General features: G+C 37.0%; 1 protein-coding gene across 1 annotated transcript; it reads right to left on the bottom strand.

Moving 5' to 3' along the window:
- Positions 1 to 4,365: 4,365 nt before the first annotated feature.
- LOC145665192 (protein seele-like) lies at positions 4,366 to 4,908 on the bottom strand. Its single transcript, XM_081732476.1, has one exon. It carries the CDS (start codon positions 4,906 to 4,908, stop codon positions 4,366 to 4,368), a length of 543 nt encoding a protein of 180 aa, XP_081588602.1.
- Between the last annotated feature and the right edge of the window lie 11,933 nt (positions 4,909 to 16,841).

Genomic DNA, 16,841 nt, shown 5'->3' with positions numbered 1-16,841 from the left:
GGATGCCCTCTTTTCCACGTGGTGACGGGAGATTAAATATGGATATCGTACGCCATCGCAGAGACGAATCAGCAGTCAATGCAATGGCGGCATTCTTTCCATCCTAAAGCGTAGAAATTCAAACAAACATTATCAGTTCACAAAATCAGAGCAATCGTGTTTTGCGACTAAAAGGGTGTGATTCTTGTGGAATTCATGGAACCAAGACGACAAATTAGAGTAACTGTGTATCACCAAATATTGAATATTCTACGATGTGCCATCCAAAATCGACGAAGAAGGATGCTACACTCTGAAATTCTTGTGATTCATGACAACGCCCGCTCATATACAGCTGCTCGTACTGTCGAAACAATTCAAAGATTTCGATAGAAACTGTTTAATTATCCCTCTTACAGTCCCGAATTCGCCCCAGCAATTTCTTTCTTTTTCTGCACCTGAAAAAGCAACTACCTACTAAGTGTTTCAACGACAGTGAAATGCTCAAGACATCAGTTCTGGGCTGGCTGCACTCTCAGGCTGCAGATTTTTACACTGAAGGTGTACAGAAGCTTGTGCCATGCTACTAGAAATGTCTGGAGATTCATGGTGATTACGTTGCGCATGCATTGTAGTGCAATATGTTGAAATACCGTTTTTTTTTTCTAAACATTTCTTGATGCTAGCGAGCAAAGTTATGGTACATTTCAGGAAGTTCGTCACTGGAATGATTTACAGAGATAGTTTCCGACTCGATAGAATAAGATAGAATAAGTCATTATACTAGCAACAATATATTCTAGAGGTTTTGGAGTTGATCAAGATCCGACCACCGTCCTCACAGTTTACGATTGTCATAGCAGATCCATTTTTCATCAAAAGTGACAATCTGATGCAGGAAACTTTCCCGGTTCTTGCTTACACTGAGAAGTTTGCACATTTTAAGATGGCCTGGCGTTATCTCAGGTACCACCCATGTGTCTAACTTCTCACGTTACCGATTGCATAGAGCCGCCAAACAATAATAGTATTGTGTAACACTTTTTCAAGAATCTGCTTCCATGGTATTCCTGTGGAGCTCATTCGGACATGATGTTGGTCGGTGCTCACGGGAATCATCTTTCAATGCTGTCATCATTTACCATTTCTGACCTTAACATACTGATAATGTTTGGTATAGCTTGATACGCAAAATGTGCTAGTTTGAATTTGAAAGCAAAATCACTCGCAATTGTGTTTCCCATAGTGCAGTTTCATACTGCCTACTGACTAGTGGATACCCGAGCCTGTTTACTGGATGTGCACAGTTTTTGCCATTGGACTCGTGACTTTAGCTCAGCTTGTATTGTATTGCTAAGATGAGATTCCTAGCAGATGTCAACGTTGACACTTCATTTGCACCAACTTAATGCTCTAGAAATTCATTGCTTCGGTTGCGTTATTTTCCTTGGAGTTGTGGGTTGTTAACTTCATATAGACTAAGAGTTTGTGATATGTCACAGAGTATGTCAGAGGGTAGTTATGAAGTTAAGGATATGAGAGGGCTAGAGAAACAAGAGATTCGATATTCGCATTCCGTTTAAGTAAATTTTTCTTTCTCTCTTTTCTTTTCTTTTCTTTCTTTTTTCTTTTTCTTTTTTTTGCCAGGGATCTGATGCAGAGTTCGTTTGTGACACCCGTCGAATTTACCAATGAGCGAGAGACAGAGGAAAAGAGAACATACACACGTATCTCAACGATATTACACATTACTTTTCGCCTAGCAAATGAGAAGGCCCTGCATTCAGCAGAGGATATTGCTGTTAAACATATTAATACGTAAGTGAAAACAGAGTAAATTTAAATGCAGTACATAAACTTACTAAAGGCTAGACAGAACAGGTATGAGGGGAAAGTGTGTATTGCTATACAAAACTTTTCCCTCATATCTGTTCCATCTATCAATAAAAACTTGGTACAGTCATTTCTTATCCCCTATATTATTTTTCGAGATACATCTGGATCGTGTGCTTTTACCCAGGGAATCGTGTGCTTTTACTCTAGACGGATCCAAAGTTGATAGGTGGAATTTCTGGAGAGAATTTTCCCGACATTCTCCCAATTTTCCCTGTTTAAGTAAGTTATGAGCCGCAATACATAGCACCTCTGGAAAGCTTGTTTCATGCTGAAGAGAATGAACTATAAACCATGACTTTCCAATTAACAGTGTTGATACAATAGTTATTTCACTGCGAGTCTACGATTTTCTTTATACTAACAAGGTAATGGGCCTCAGGGACTTACTCCTTTGTCCATGGCACCTAATTTTTTGTGCATGAACATACCCGTTTTATGTTTATCGAATGGACAAGATTTTATTTGGGTGTCCGGATGACAGGATCATGTCTGTTCCTTGTGAGGTTTTGAGGCAGTAGGTCCTGTGCTTGTGAGCTCTCTAGTGAACACATTGTGACTGTGACAAGTATTGAAAATGGAGACGGTAGATGTCTCCGGTAACGTGTCTATTGAAGATCAGAAGTCGTACATAAGGACTGAAATTTTAAATGGCAAAAATCTACCCGAAATTCATAGTGCTTTACATGAAGTTTGTGGTGAGACAACAGTTTACTGTAGTATTGTTTCTCGTTCCCGTAGTGGTAATGTGAGCATATAGGCTGCAAGATCAAATAGGCAGAAATCATTAACCAATGAAACAAATATTCAACTTGTGGCAGTTGCACTTGAACAAGATAACCATGTGGCATGTGAGGAAGTTTCTGACATCACAGGGATTTATCTGCGTCAGTATACCGAATTCTGAGAAGTGATTTAGAGAAGAGAAATATTTCTGTATTATGGGTCCCCTACTTTTTGAGGGGTGAACAGATGCAGATACATCTGAACAAAACAACGATATTGAAACAAAGATTGAACGTTGCAGGTGAGGACTTCCTGCGCCACATTATTGCTATTGATGAAACGTGGATCAGAGACTTTGAGGCGGAGTGGAAATCGCGATCCAATGAGTGGAGAGCTCCATCTTCTTCAAGACCAAAGAAGTGTCACCGATCTCAATCAAAGGTTAAGCAAATTATGATTTTTGCTTACAATCACCAAGGCATTATCGTAATGGACAGAGTTTCATGTGCAAGAAGCGTCACAGCAGCGTATTATTGTGAATTCCTACTGAAACTGCGCAGAAAAATGTACAAATCCCAACCGCAGTTGCTTAGGGCGGATCCAGTGATTCTCCTCGAAAACATTCGTCCGCACACTGCTTATACTATGCGACAAAAGCTTCTCAAATACCGTTGGGAAATATTACTTCATCCTCTCTACAGTCCGGACATGCGTCCACCAGACTACGACCTGTTCCCAAAGTTGAAACAACGTATGTTTTGTGCGGACGTCAATTTCCATGTCTGGATGTCTTCTGCAGCCGTTAACCGAACCATTCGACAATTTCACAAAGATGGCGTCCTTGATGGAATACAGAAGCTACTCCGAGTTGGGATTCCGTATTGCCAAGCAGGTAGATTATATTAAAGGCCTATAAAGAAATCCTCTCCAAACAATAAACGTGTAAGTCACAGAAAATTAATGTGTATTATTTATGAAATGACCTTCGTATTTCAAAGCAAAGCAGCCATTACACAGTTTGTTCTGAGAATGTTCCTTACTCCTGACTTTCAATAAATCAATAATTAAAGCCTGTGACAAACATCTTGGCATTTCAACTAAAGGAATAAAACGCAAGCTCTGACGCGATGTTGCCAAGTGAGAAAGGGGTCTGCCAATGGCTTGGCTAAGCAGAAGAACTACAGCGCGATCAGGTGTGAGGGGGTTAATATATACAAAATAAACGTGGCAATACCGCAGGCCTCTCATTTGCTAGCAGCATTTAAAGGGAACTTGGAGCGCCGCCTTCAAATGCCAAGATGTTTGTCACGCCGTTTAGTTCAGCAGTTAGTCTCATGATATCGCTATTGGAATTAAGAATTTAAAGAAAGCGAGCAAGAAAAAAGAAACCTTTAGTAAGGGAACAAACATCTTTAATAAATTTGTGTACCACTACACAAGTTTGTTTTAGATACTAGTATATGAATTAATTTTATGTTGTAATTATAGTTGATATGCTTCAGCTATCAATAATAACGAATTTTCTTGATTTAGTAACGTTATTACAAAAAAGTCAAATTATTTTCCTGCAGAAATTATTTGAAAAAGAAAATACTCAAATGTCTAGTTGAACTAATGACTTTCTACGTAAACAAATACGAAAAGTAACAAAATCTTTTGATAGAAAAGTGCCATTAGGCAGAAGTAAAGCTTTCAATTTAATGGTTGTTACTACTACCACGTTTTATTTATGCAACACTTTTTAAAAAAAATTAAAACAAAATGAATTTACAGCTCCTCTCTCTTACGTGATTTAGTTTCTTGTTTTTCACAAATTCCAATTACTTCCGAACAAAATTTTGTTGATTTATCTGAAGCTTCTTTGAAATAGTTAATCATATCGTCATCGTATTCTCCCAGAAATTCATAGCAATGATGTTGCAAGGAGTTGTTTTCGTCATAATCGCGAACAATATTATGGTCATCAAGTTCGGGATTTATAAACTTGCCTTTGTTCGTACCGGCTATAAGCGGTAATACAGCACGTTTCCCCGTTTTCTTGTTGACAACATGCACATAATCTTCAAATATCTCGCACAGTTTTTCTAGAGCTTCTATCAGGAAAGCTTCAGAACGTGCAATGGACCTTGTTATTGTCTTCTGATCATTTCTGAAGTTTACAATTTGCTCTGTTTTATTGGGGCCAACATCACGTATCTTCTGATCTATTTTTTCAGCAATAATTTCACATATTAAACATTTCACTTCAGAGCTGGAAGCAAATGTTATTTCAAAAGAAATAAGAATAATTAAATATGGAATTGCCTTCATATTGCTTATGTTGATATAATATTTGTAGTTGCTACGTCAATAAATTATTTCACAGTGTAATATAGTAACCAAGGAAGATTCTGATAATGTATAGTGGCATCAAAAAAAGCACTTTTCTTCCAAGTAATTTTGCTTATCAAGAGCAGATTACAAAACAAGCGTAAAATCATATGAAGTATCTTTAACTGGCCTTTCTTTTAACACTATTACTATTACTATTTTATTTTATTTTATTTTTTAGAAAATAAAGAATGTGTTCGGCTTGAGAATTTGTTGGCACAACATAAAGGTTCAATTATAGTTCGTGTATTTATTCTTTGAAGTTAAGTGTCCCTTTTAAGCATCAAGGATATATGAGAAGTAGATCTATAGTTTAAGGTGGGAAGTGAATCACATCATGTGTTTAATGCTCTCCCATGGAAAATCAAACCCAGGTCCATGTGCACATTTTTAATCTACTCATAGTTACATAATGAATACTATTATGTACCACATAATAATGCTTATTCTGTTAGCGTTAGTGACACACACACATATATATATATAAACATGTCTTTGCACAGATTGAAAATGGACGTGCAAAAGAATAATGACTACAAATGTAGTGTTTTTAAAGAGTTTAGTGTATCGAAACTCCATCATATATTTACCCTGTCCGTATATCTGTTTTAGAAACAAAAAATCTCAAAAACTAACTGATGGATTATCACCAAATTTGGTCATGTTGTATATGGTCGTATACGAGAAATCAAGTTTGTATATCGGAATTGGAAGAAAGAAAGCATTTCCTAATTTTACATTGATCACTACAGAGAAAAAACGATGAAGATAGAGAAAAGCGGTTTTCTGCAATCAATTAAGCGTTACAAGAATACTTTTTATTTCCATTTTTAACTCTCTACTAAAACCAGAAATGATAGAAGAAATCAACTACTTCCTGCTTCAACGATGATCCTTATAGAGTAAATATGGTAACATATAGCAAGAAATGGTTTTCTGCAATTAATTAAGCGTCCCAACAAAATATTACATCATCACTCTAATCTTGCTATTAATACCAGAAGTAGCAAAAAAAAAAAAAAATCACTTCTAGTTTTAACAATGATTAAAATTAGAACCATAGTATATAGCCAGAAAAGGTTTTCTGTAAATAATTAAACATTCCACGAATACACTTCATCCTCGACAAACGACATGCAGTCTTCTATAAAAAAAAATCTGAATATTTTTGTCCTGGAAATATAAGCATCTGAATCCCTAAAAATTTCTTACATAAAGTTAGGGAAAACTTACTTTCCCATTATTATCACATTTCAACTGGAACAAATTGAGACGATTGGAAATTGTCAGAAAAAGTTAGACTGTATTCGATAAAATTGATTTTTTTTTTTCGTTTTGCGAAGGTTTTCGAAGAAATATTATTTAAATCTTCTGCAGGAAGGAGAGGAGGTTTAAATCTTCTGCAGACCAGAAGATTTGATATTTAATTGTTTTCAGCTGCAAGACTGGAAATTGTGTAAAAACCTCAATAAACACATATATCATATAGTGTTAAAAGCGAATAATAAAATATATTTACGAAACTTATTATAGAATATTTTTAATCTGAAAGGGGAGAAGAGTTTCACTTATTTCTTCTTAATTTTAACTGCAAGTAGTGGTAATAATTGTGAAACTTCAAAAAGAATACGTCATATCCTATGACATTCAAATATTCTTACGAATATATATATATATATATATATATATATATATATATATATATATATATATATATATATATATATATATATATATATATATATTAATTGCAAGGGATTAAACTCACCACTCATTTTTGACTGAATTTAATACCAAGCACTTGTGATTAGTGTTAAGTCAAAGAAAATAAACATAATTCTGTATCAAACTGGATGAATGAGTTTACATAAGTCATCGCGAAACTCTTAAAAAACATCGAGAGAAGTCTTACCACTGTTATATTTATTCTTTAACTCCGTACGGAGTAAATAATTGGGAAGCCTTAAAGAAAATATGCGAAATATCGAACACTAAAATCGAACAGCTGTATCGGAAATTATCTTGGAACATATATTTCAAAATTAGAGGGGAAGGAAAGAATTAACCCTCTTCATATGAGAGGACTGAATTTACAGCTCAGTTTTGGCTGATTTTCATTCCAAGCATTGAGAATTACGTTATATCCGAATTAATTTTAGAAAACTTCTCGTAGAAATCGGGGGTTGGGATGCTAGGTGGGTAACTCACTACTTAATTACCCACCTGCTGGTTTTAATTCCGTGCAAAATCAATGACTGAAAAGCCTCCAAGTAAAATGTACGACATATTGCGCGTAATTTGAATATGTTTCAAACGAAAATTTTCGTTTGAACATATTTTTGAAATTAAGGATGTGGGATAAATTAACGCTTTCATTCTTTGCAGATTTTAACTCTAAGTTGTGGTGGGGAGACGCGGTGACTCAGTAGTAGAGCGCTCACCTCTTGTGCATGGGATCCTTGGTTCGATCCCAGATCGCGCCAAGTGAACCCTGTGGTGGACAAACACCGTTTACATGGGTTTTCTCTAGGTTCTCCCGTTTCCTTCCACTTTCTTCATTCTACCATTTCATTCATTTCTCATCATCATCGTCTCCTTTAGCCTAACCGGCATAACCATGGGACGTAAAACTTAAAGATTTCATTTTTTTCTAAGTTGTGGGGATCTTCATTATACCATGAAGAAAATATACGCTTACTTTTATCATAATAAAATGTTTTTTACGTGGTTTATTTTGCAAAATTGTCTTTCACGTACTGTACATATGTAAACTTGCAACATGGGGTAGATTTTTACTCCTTTACCCCCTTACACTTTATGAATTGCAATCCCAAATAATAGGGTTGTTTCTGCAAGTAGAAGGAAAGCACATACCAAGTTTCATCAAAATCGGAAAAGTTTTACGAGCCTTATCGTGAAAGCGACGGGTGGAGACACACACAAATACCAACCGAATCGTATATCAGAAGCTTCGATAACGATCGCATTAATTGGACTGGTGATGCCACGCATTGTGGAGCGCGCGATCCCCTCTTATTAATTTTAATCCCAAGCCAGGAATAAAAGTGAGGGGAAACGCCTTGCAGAAATTTCTATGGTGTCTCCCCACATCCTAGAAAATTGAAATGGGCAAAGAGAGGCGAATAATTTCACCGGGGACGGCGGACGGAGTGACGTCATGCATCCCTTACCTTTTCAGATCCAGTTTTACCCTTCCCCTAAGCTATAGGAGTAAGTCTGTAACCTACAACAATACAGACAAAATGTCTATGAGAATCTGAATGTGTTTAATAAATATTCAAAAAAAAAAAAAAAAAATTCATATAAAAATTTGGGAAGAAAGTGCACTTGTTATTAGCCCATTTCAACTGCAAGCAATTGACATGATTGGAGGCCATATTCGACGAAGTATTTTTTTTTACGAAAGTTATCATAACATTTTTATTTGTCTTTGAGGAATTAACTGAGTCCTAATATTTAATTAACTTCAACTACAAAAGTGGAAACTATGTGAAACCCCGAATAAACATATACATAATATTATGTTAGAATCGAGTAATATTTACGAAAGTTATCATAGAATATACTTTTTTTTTTTTTAACTTTGGGAGGGAGTACGGGGAGAAGTTCACTCTCTCATTCTCGATTGATTTTAAGTCCAAGTGTAGAGAATGATTGTTAAGTATCTAAAAGTATACGTCACATTCCATTAAAATCAAATATTTTTAACGAAAGATATCTTGGATCATATATTTTTAATCTGGGAGGAGGAGGGGAATAATGCATCGCATAATAGGGGCAGGCCCGTATCCACTGGTGGTCTAGGGGGACCACCCAACTCAATTTTTACTGGCTTCCTAAATATTATCAAGACAGGCTTGCAAATGAACTATAATATGGTGATGAAGTACTCGTATAATATAGTTGGATCGGGTCCCCCTAACTTCTGCCGGCCCCCCTACATTTTTGAGTTGGCTACCGGTCTGAATTGGGGCTAAATTTAGCGCTCATTCTCGTTGGATTTTAATCAGAACCTCTAGTGGATACGGAGAAATCAATGACAATATGTATAATATTGTACTTTGATCGAATAAGTTTTATATAAGCTATCGTGGATTTTTTTTTAATCGGGCGCGAGGAGGTTAATACAACTAGTTTATTGTTTACTGATTTCACTTCCGTACAGAGTGAATATCTGTGAAGCTCTAAAGAAAATGTAGGACATATTACTAGTGTTGCCACGAGACGAGACATTTCTCGTGTCTCGTCTCGTCTCGTCTCGTAAACGAGACGAGACACGAGACGGGACAGAACCCTCTTAGACGAGACACGAGACGAGACAGACTACTTATCCCGTCTCGAAAACGAGACGAGACACGAGACGAGACGGGACGTCTCGTGAAATGTCTCGTCTCGTCTCGTGTCTCGAAAATGAAAACGCTGGCGGGAATGGCCAAGATTGAAATTGCCAGTGGTCATATAGATTGCAAAAGGAAAATCCCCTTTGTGAGAAAACATGTTGAAAAGCCTTCATAGAAAAGTGTCCTCTGTCTATTGAATGAAACAATCGTGATACATGAGCTTCCAGGAATATCATCCTTAATGTCTTGTCCCCAATTCCCCTTGCTGTAAACTGAGGAATTCTCATTATTTTTTATTTCTGGCTGGAATGATGACAAACAAAATCAAAGACAGGGAAGATTTTTACAAGGTCAAGAAACCGAACTACCACCACCATCTATTCAATTTGAAAACTGGGTAAGGTCTACACTTGTCTTTATTCTCTGGTGGCGATCTTGCAACTAAAATTTTGTCTTCTCTCTCTCTCTCTCCCTCCCTCTCTCTCATACACACACACACACATACACACACACACATACATACATACACACATAAAAACACACTTTTACTATTTTACGAATCGCTCGCTTATTATACAGCAGTCATGTTGTAAAATTTACCTCTTCGTTTGGAAGGCGGGCGGACGACAAAAGAAGCAAAGATATTATCGACAAACCCTTCAAATTGTTTGCTTTCAGCAAATTTATGATACTAATAATAACACTTTAGGTAAAGAAGTTTTACAGGGGGATCTTCGTTTTGTTACGCGGAAATGTTTGATCTGACCAGAGTGCGAAATTGCCCTCTGCTTCGAGAGGAGGGGAATACTTCCCTTTCCTAGTGAATAATATTCATTAGGACCTGAATTATCTTCAGAAATTGTGTCTTATAGGCGCACTAAACCTCTAGAAGAACTTGATAAGTGTAAAGAACATTTGGTATAATATTCATGGAACTCCGTTGAAAGCAGAAAATATCATGAGAATGATCAAAATTCGAACATTGAAGAATATAATTAACAGAAAACAAATAGGATACCCAAACCATATTTTTAAACCTGCTATAAAATGTATATCCTATATTTTTACTAATTCCTTACTCCCATGAAAGTATCCTGGGGAGGATATTCTCTCCATTTTTTTTAAGACTGAAATTCTTTTATCCCGTACGATTCCCCCCCCCCCCGACACAGTACGAAAAAACAAATGTTGTTAAAATCCATACACATGACCCTTCCGGGACTCAACCCGGGGCCTTCAAGCCGATGGTCTATCGCCGCAGACCGCTCGGCTTGGTATGAAGATGTACGTTGTATGATTGCGAATAGATCCCGACAATATAAGGAACTTCAATCCAAAATGGCCACCCAAAAATCAACTTTTTTCTTTTTAGCTATTAGCTAATCTGGGTGTACTGTCATGAGTTTGTTACACAAACGGGGCAAGCACCACATAGTAGCACACACCCCGCGGTTATGGGAAAAGATTTGAACCATGGAGATGAAGACTGGCCCCAAGCATTCTTTCGTCCGATGTGTCGTTCAGCTCCCATTACTATGGCACTTTAAGTAGAGCTTAGTGTGCAGTAACATATAAAATTTCAATCAAATACTTTCCATTACTGAATAAAATTATTTGGTTCCGAGCTTTTTTTAAAAAAAAAAATTGCAACAAATCTATATATGCTAAAATGGAAAGTAGTTTTTGGATTGTTATGGGTTAACACTGTGAAACCTAAAGGCTGGAATATATGAAATCAAAGTGTACACACATATCTATCTCTCTATTTATCTATATATCTTTCCATCTCTCTCTCTCTCTCTCTCTGTATATATATATATATATATATATATATATATATATATATATATATATATATATATATATATATATATATATATATATATATATATATATATATATATATATATATATACACAAACACTATACAGCAAGTGGGCTGATAGTATACGATAGTGTCGGGGATGATGACACCTTTACATCGAACTTTGCTTGTCGTGTAAACATTATCTAACATTAGTGTCTTCATCTTCGACGTACCTATGAGCAGTTTACTGTATGTTTACTAATGTTTTAGAATGAAAAAAAAAAAAAAAAAAGAAGCCAGGGTCGAGAAGCCTCAGAGAACTAACAGCAGAGATATATTATCTTGTAAACTATTTGTCCTTGCCTTGTGAGCTTATTTGAATTTATTTTTAAGACCTTTAGGCAACTTTGGCCGAATGGATGATGATTGGAAAATTAGTGGAATGAAGAAAGTGGTAGGATACTAGACAACTTCGAAAAAACACACACATTCGAAAAATGAAATGAAATCTTTGAGTTTTACGTCCCACGGTTATGGCGGTTAGGCTAAAGGAGACACTGATGATGAGTAATGAATGAAATGGTGGAATGAAGAAAGTGGGAGGAAACGGGGGAACCCCGAGAAAACCCACGCACACGGTGTTTGTCCACCACAAAGTTCACTTAGCGGGGCTGGGATCGAACCCGAGACCCCAAGCACCAGAGGTGAACGCTCTACCACTGAGCCACCGCGGTCCCCACACACATTCAATGTTTGTCCACCACAAAGCTCACATGGCACTAACCGAGATCGAACCGACTACCACATACACCAGAGGTGAAGGCTTCACGGTGTAGCTACCGTGACATTTCTTGTCTTGTGTGTTCTGGGTAATACTTGTAACTTACAAGGGAAGAGAGGGAGATTATATATCGAAGTGGAAGATGGTTTATATACCAATCGAAAGCACTAATGACGCCTATTACAAAACTGTAATAAAAATTTTCCGAATGCATATACTATGCGAGTTATATGGATATATAGAGTGTCCAGATAATCCGTTACCACCCCTTGAAATCGCAAATGATAAGACAGTTGCCAAAACTCGAAAACATGTGTTGGATCATTTTAAAAGTACAACGTATCAAAGCAAAAATTCTTGTCACAAGGCCACCCGCAGTGTACTGGGCGGGGTCCAACTCAAAAATTACAAAAGGTAAGGGGGTCAAGTAGCATATCGTTCGAAACTTCTTGGGAAATGAAAGAAGACGGAACAAGTCTCAATACTCTAAAATTACCTTGTGCAAAATGGCGGCCGGTCAAACTGTCAGCAAAAACTTCATTGTAAAGTCGATGGCCACCCCCCAAAAAATCCTGAAACGGTGAGGCAGATGTCAAAACAGGAAAACATGTGTGTCATCATTTCAAAAGTACAATGATTGGAAGTAAAAATATTTGTCTCAGGGTCCTCCACAATGTCCCAGGCGGGGTCATGTTCAAATTGTTCAAATGGCAAGGGAGGTCAAGTAGCACATCGTTTAAAGCTGTTATTAAATGAAAGCAGAAAGAACAAGTATGGACGCTCTACGATAATACTGTGCAAACATCTTGCATTTTAGTTGTTCTTTCTGTAACCGGGTTTTAGTTTATTTTCACTTTAATTCTTGTACTCAACGGAAAGAAAGGAAATGCCCCTACTGTGAGATTCTGCTCTTTGAGCCCAATAATATCTAAATAAAGAAAAAATAATAATAAAATAAAAGCAAATTAAGACATAAAGAAAAGAAACGACAACATTTGACATCTTTGAGTATAGAACTGACTAGTTAACATATAATGTATTTCCACGAACATAAATAAGTAGAGGTTGGAGCCATCAGAAGTAAAGACTCTTACCTCTACTTATTTATGTTTATGACTGCACAACAGTGGTACTTATGCTCGTTATCTGGTTTATCAATTATAAAATGATTCAAACGAAAGAATTCCTTGCACCAGGAAGAGTAAATACGTACAAATGTCTCAGAATGAAAACAAGTGCCGATTGCAAAATGGAAAGTGAACGTGCTCAGAAAATCGAAATGAAGATGTACATTTTGACCGGCCGCCATTTTACACAGGGTAATTTTAGAGGATCGAGACTTGTTCCGTGTTCTTTTATTTCTCAACAGCTTTATTTGACCATATTTGCCATTTGAAAATTTTGAGTAGGACCCCGTCTGGAACCTTCTGGAGGACCCTGGGACAAACATTTTTACTTTCAATCATTGTACTTTTGAAAAGATGACACACATCATTTTCTTTTTTGACATTTGTCTTACCGTTTCAGTTTTTTTTCTTTCTTTGGAGGGTGGCCATAGACTCTACAATGACGTTTTTGCTGACAGTTTGACCGACCGCCATTTTGCACAGGGTAATTTTAGAGAGTTGGGACTTGTTCGTCTTCTTTCATTTCCTAAGAAGTTTCGAACGATATACTACTTGACCCCCTTACCTTTTGTAATTTTTGAGTTGGATCCCGCCTGGGACTCTGCGGGTGGCCCTGGGACAACAATGTTTGCTTTGATACATTGTACTTTTATAATGATCAAAAACGTGTTTTCCAGTTTTAGCATCTGTCTCATCGTTTGCGATTTCAAAGGGTGGAAATTGATTTTCTGGACACCCTGTAAATTCATATAACTCGCACAGTATATGCATTCGGAAAATTTTTATTACAGTTTTGTAATAGGCGTCATTAGTGCTTTCGATTGGTATATAAACCATCTTCCTCTTCGATATATAATCTCCCTCTCTTCCCTTGTTAGTTGTATCTTGATTAGCATGGTGCAGCCTGCTACATTTTACTTTCGTTCCCATGGTATGCTGCTATATTTTTACGAGACAAGACGAGACAAAACGAGACAAACGAGACGAGACGGGACAGAACCTCTCGAGACGAGACACGAGACGGGACGAGCACATTTTTTCGGGACGAGACGCGAGACGAGACACGCTTTGCACGAGACGAGACGAGACAGCCTGAAGTCTCGTCTCGTCTCGTCTCGTGGCAACACTACATATTACACTAAAATTGAACAGTTGCTACGGAAATTATCATGGAACATATTTTTAAAATGGTAGTAATGATCTGTCCTACGCAGGAGGTTGAATTTAACGTTCATTTTTGACTGCTTTTAAACTCAAGCATATTGGAGATTGCGGAAAAGTCAAGGAAATGTACTTTGAATCGTGTGAAAACGGAATGAGGTATAGTGTACCGTGGAACTCTAAAACAAATTCGGAGGGGAGAGCTAGAAGAGTAAACTCACTACTTTATTCTTTACTGGCATTAATTTACCCTGCATAGGGCCAATCCTACCATCTTCTGATATCTGTCTGATATAAATATCCTCCTGACATTTTTCCGGTAAGTGTTCTACAATGTCCTGATAACAATCAGGTAGCTGATAAACCCTATCAGCCAGTTGGTACTTTGACAGGAAGTTCAATTGCCTGTTAACAGCTATCAGCTACTTGTTAGTTGTCGTGTAGTGAATCATGGACGAAATCGAAGAATTGTTGATGGTGTCCGAGGACGATGAGGAGATTGTTCAATATATAGCGAGGCCTAGAAGACCATTTTAGCTCGAATATATGCCAATTTATAACGATAAGTAGTACCCGTTGGCTACAAGTGCCCGCACATAAGCGCCATGTAATTTGTGTAGTTAGAAGATGAAGAAATATATTCTATATAAAATATAGAGTTTAATTATTGAAATTGAATGATATATAAAAACATATCTAAATTATTAATCTAATTTACATACTTTTAGAGGTGGAATATCAAATAAATGAATTAATTAAAAGCTCAGATTGTGTTATTACGTGTAGTATTATAAAATGGAGTGTAATATATAACGAAATTAACGTTATAAATTTGACGTTTCAATTTTTTTCAGTATGATCAACAGAAAACCAACCAATCAAATGGTCCGTTAAAACCTTGCTTCGGGTTAACTATCTTACAGAGTATATATCAGGCACAGTGTATTGTAGAACGAACCACGGGTTAAAGTAACTGACAACTTCCTGATATCTAATTCTGACTGATAGTAATCAGAAAGAATATCAGGATATTGTAGGACTGGCCCATAGGGAATCATTGGGAAGCTTCAAAGAAACTGTATGACATATTATCCCAGAAACGAATACATTTTAAACGAAAATTATTGTGGAAATCATTCTTGAAATTTAGGATAGGAGGAGGTTCACCCTTCATTCTTGACAAATTTTAACTTCCAATTGGGGGATATTCACAATGCCATAAAGAAAATATTCACTAAGTTTTGTCGTAATTGACGTAACTTTTGTCTTAATTTTACGTGGTTTAGATTAGAAAATTGTCTTCCATGTTCATGTGTAAACTTAATGCCCATTTTAGCCCTCTTTACACTTGATGGATTGCAACCCCAAACAATAGGGCTATTTTTACAAGTAGATGGAAGGCAGATACCAAGTTCCATCAAACTCGGAATCCATTGAAGGTTTTACGAGTTATAGTACGACCCGTTCGGGAGAATAATACTCCCGGAAGTACGTTTTTTTTCGCGCTATCCTAGCCAGCTTTTTAAGTTGGTCACAAAATTTATATCATGGGGATCAAGGTGGAACAAAACGAACCTTGCGGTGCTTCTAACCCGTTACTAATACTAGTAGTAGTAATAACAGTAGTACTATACTTCTCTTCCTCCTCCTCCTCCTCCTCCTACTACTACTACTACGTATTTGCAAGAAAGTAAGTAAATAACTTTTTTGAGTATTATTTTCATCTTATTTTAATGAAAAAAATGTTATGAAAATTTAAAAAAGAACTTTCCTTGGGCAGGGTTTGAACCCACGCCAAAAGCAACTTTCCTTACTAGCACATAGCGCTAGTAACGCTCGGCCACGAAGGCCGACATCAGAAGTGTTTTATTTCTGCTATATGAATGCTACGTGGCAAGAAACGGATAACGTCAACCAATCAGAACCGTGTATTGCGTTCCTACTTCCGGGAGCATTACTCTCCCGAGCTAGTCCTGTTATAGTGGAGCAAACGAACAGACAGATATACAAATGTCAATCCAGTCAATTAGCAGAAGCTTCACTAAGCTAACTTCAATAAGAAATAATGAAGGTCGGAAGTTAGACTCGTCCTATATCATTATACTAGTCATTGTCTGCATTGTTAAAGTGAGCGATCCTTCCTCTTCCCTCACATTAACTCCAAACTATATGTCTATAAATTTCAACAAAATACATGCATACTGGGCACATCTCAAAGCAATCTAAAATATATTGCAATATTTTGTGTAGGTAGAGTCAATAATCGACCGAGAATCTAGCCTTCACCTATTTATTTATAAAAATACAAAATAGTCTTTGTGTTTTACAAAGTCAATATATCAGAGTACCTTTTATGACCAAGGTTGAAGGAAATACGTTTCATACGGGAACCCCTTCGCTCATGGCAGCCACCAGGATGTCTTGTAGCGACTTCAGATTACAGTCCTAGGGAACCTCCTCGGGTCATGGCAGCCCCGTGAGGTATGGTTTAGGTTGAGGAATCCAATTCGCTTCAGAGCAGCCTCCAGGGATGTTAGGATAGGTTAAGCCCCTTAGTCCAGTGCGACCTCCAGAGCTTTTGTGGGTAGGCGATCAGTGGTTAACTGACGCCTCCTTCCTCTGTAGTTCCTCTTTTA

This window comes from Thermobia domestica, chromosome 11 (genome assembly GCF_964235325.1).
Source record: "Thermobia domestica chromosome 11, izTheDome1.hap1.1, whole genome shotgun sequence".
Classification (NCBI taxonomy): domain Eukaryota; kingdom Metazoa; phylum Arthropoda; class Insecta; order Zygentoma; family Lepismatidae; genus Thermobia; species Thermobia domestica.
This window is presented reverse-complemented; position numbering and strand designations above follow the sequence as displayed.

Excerpts from the sequence above, each read along its gene's own strand:
- LOC145665192 (XM_081732476.1), bottom strand. The coding sequence starts at position 4,908 with ATGAAGGCAATTCCATATTTAATTATTCTTATTTCTTTTGAAATAACA.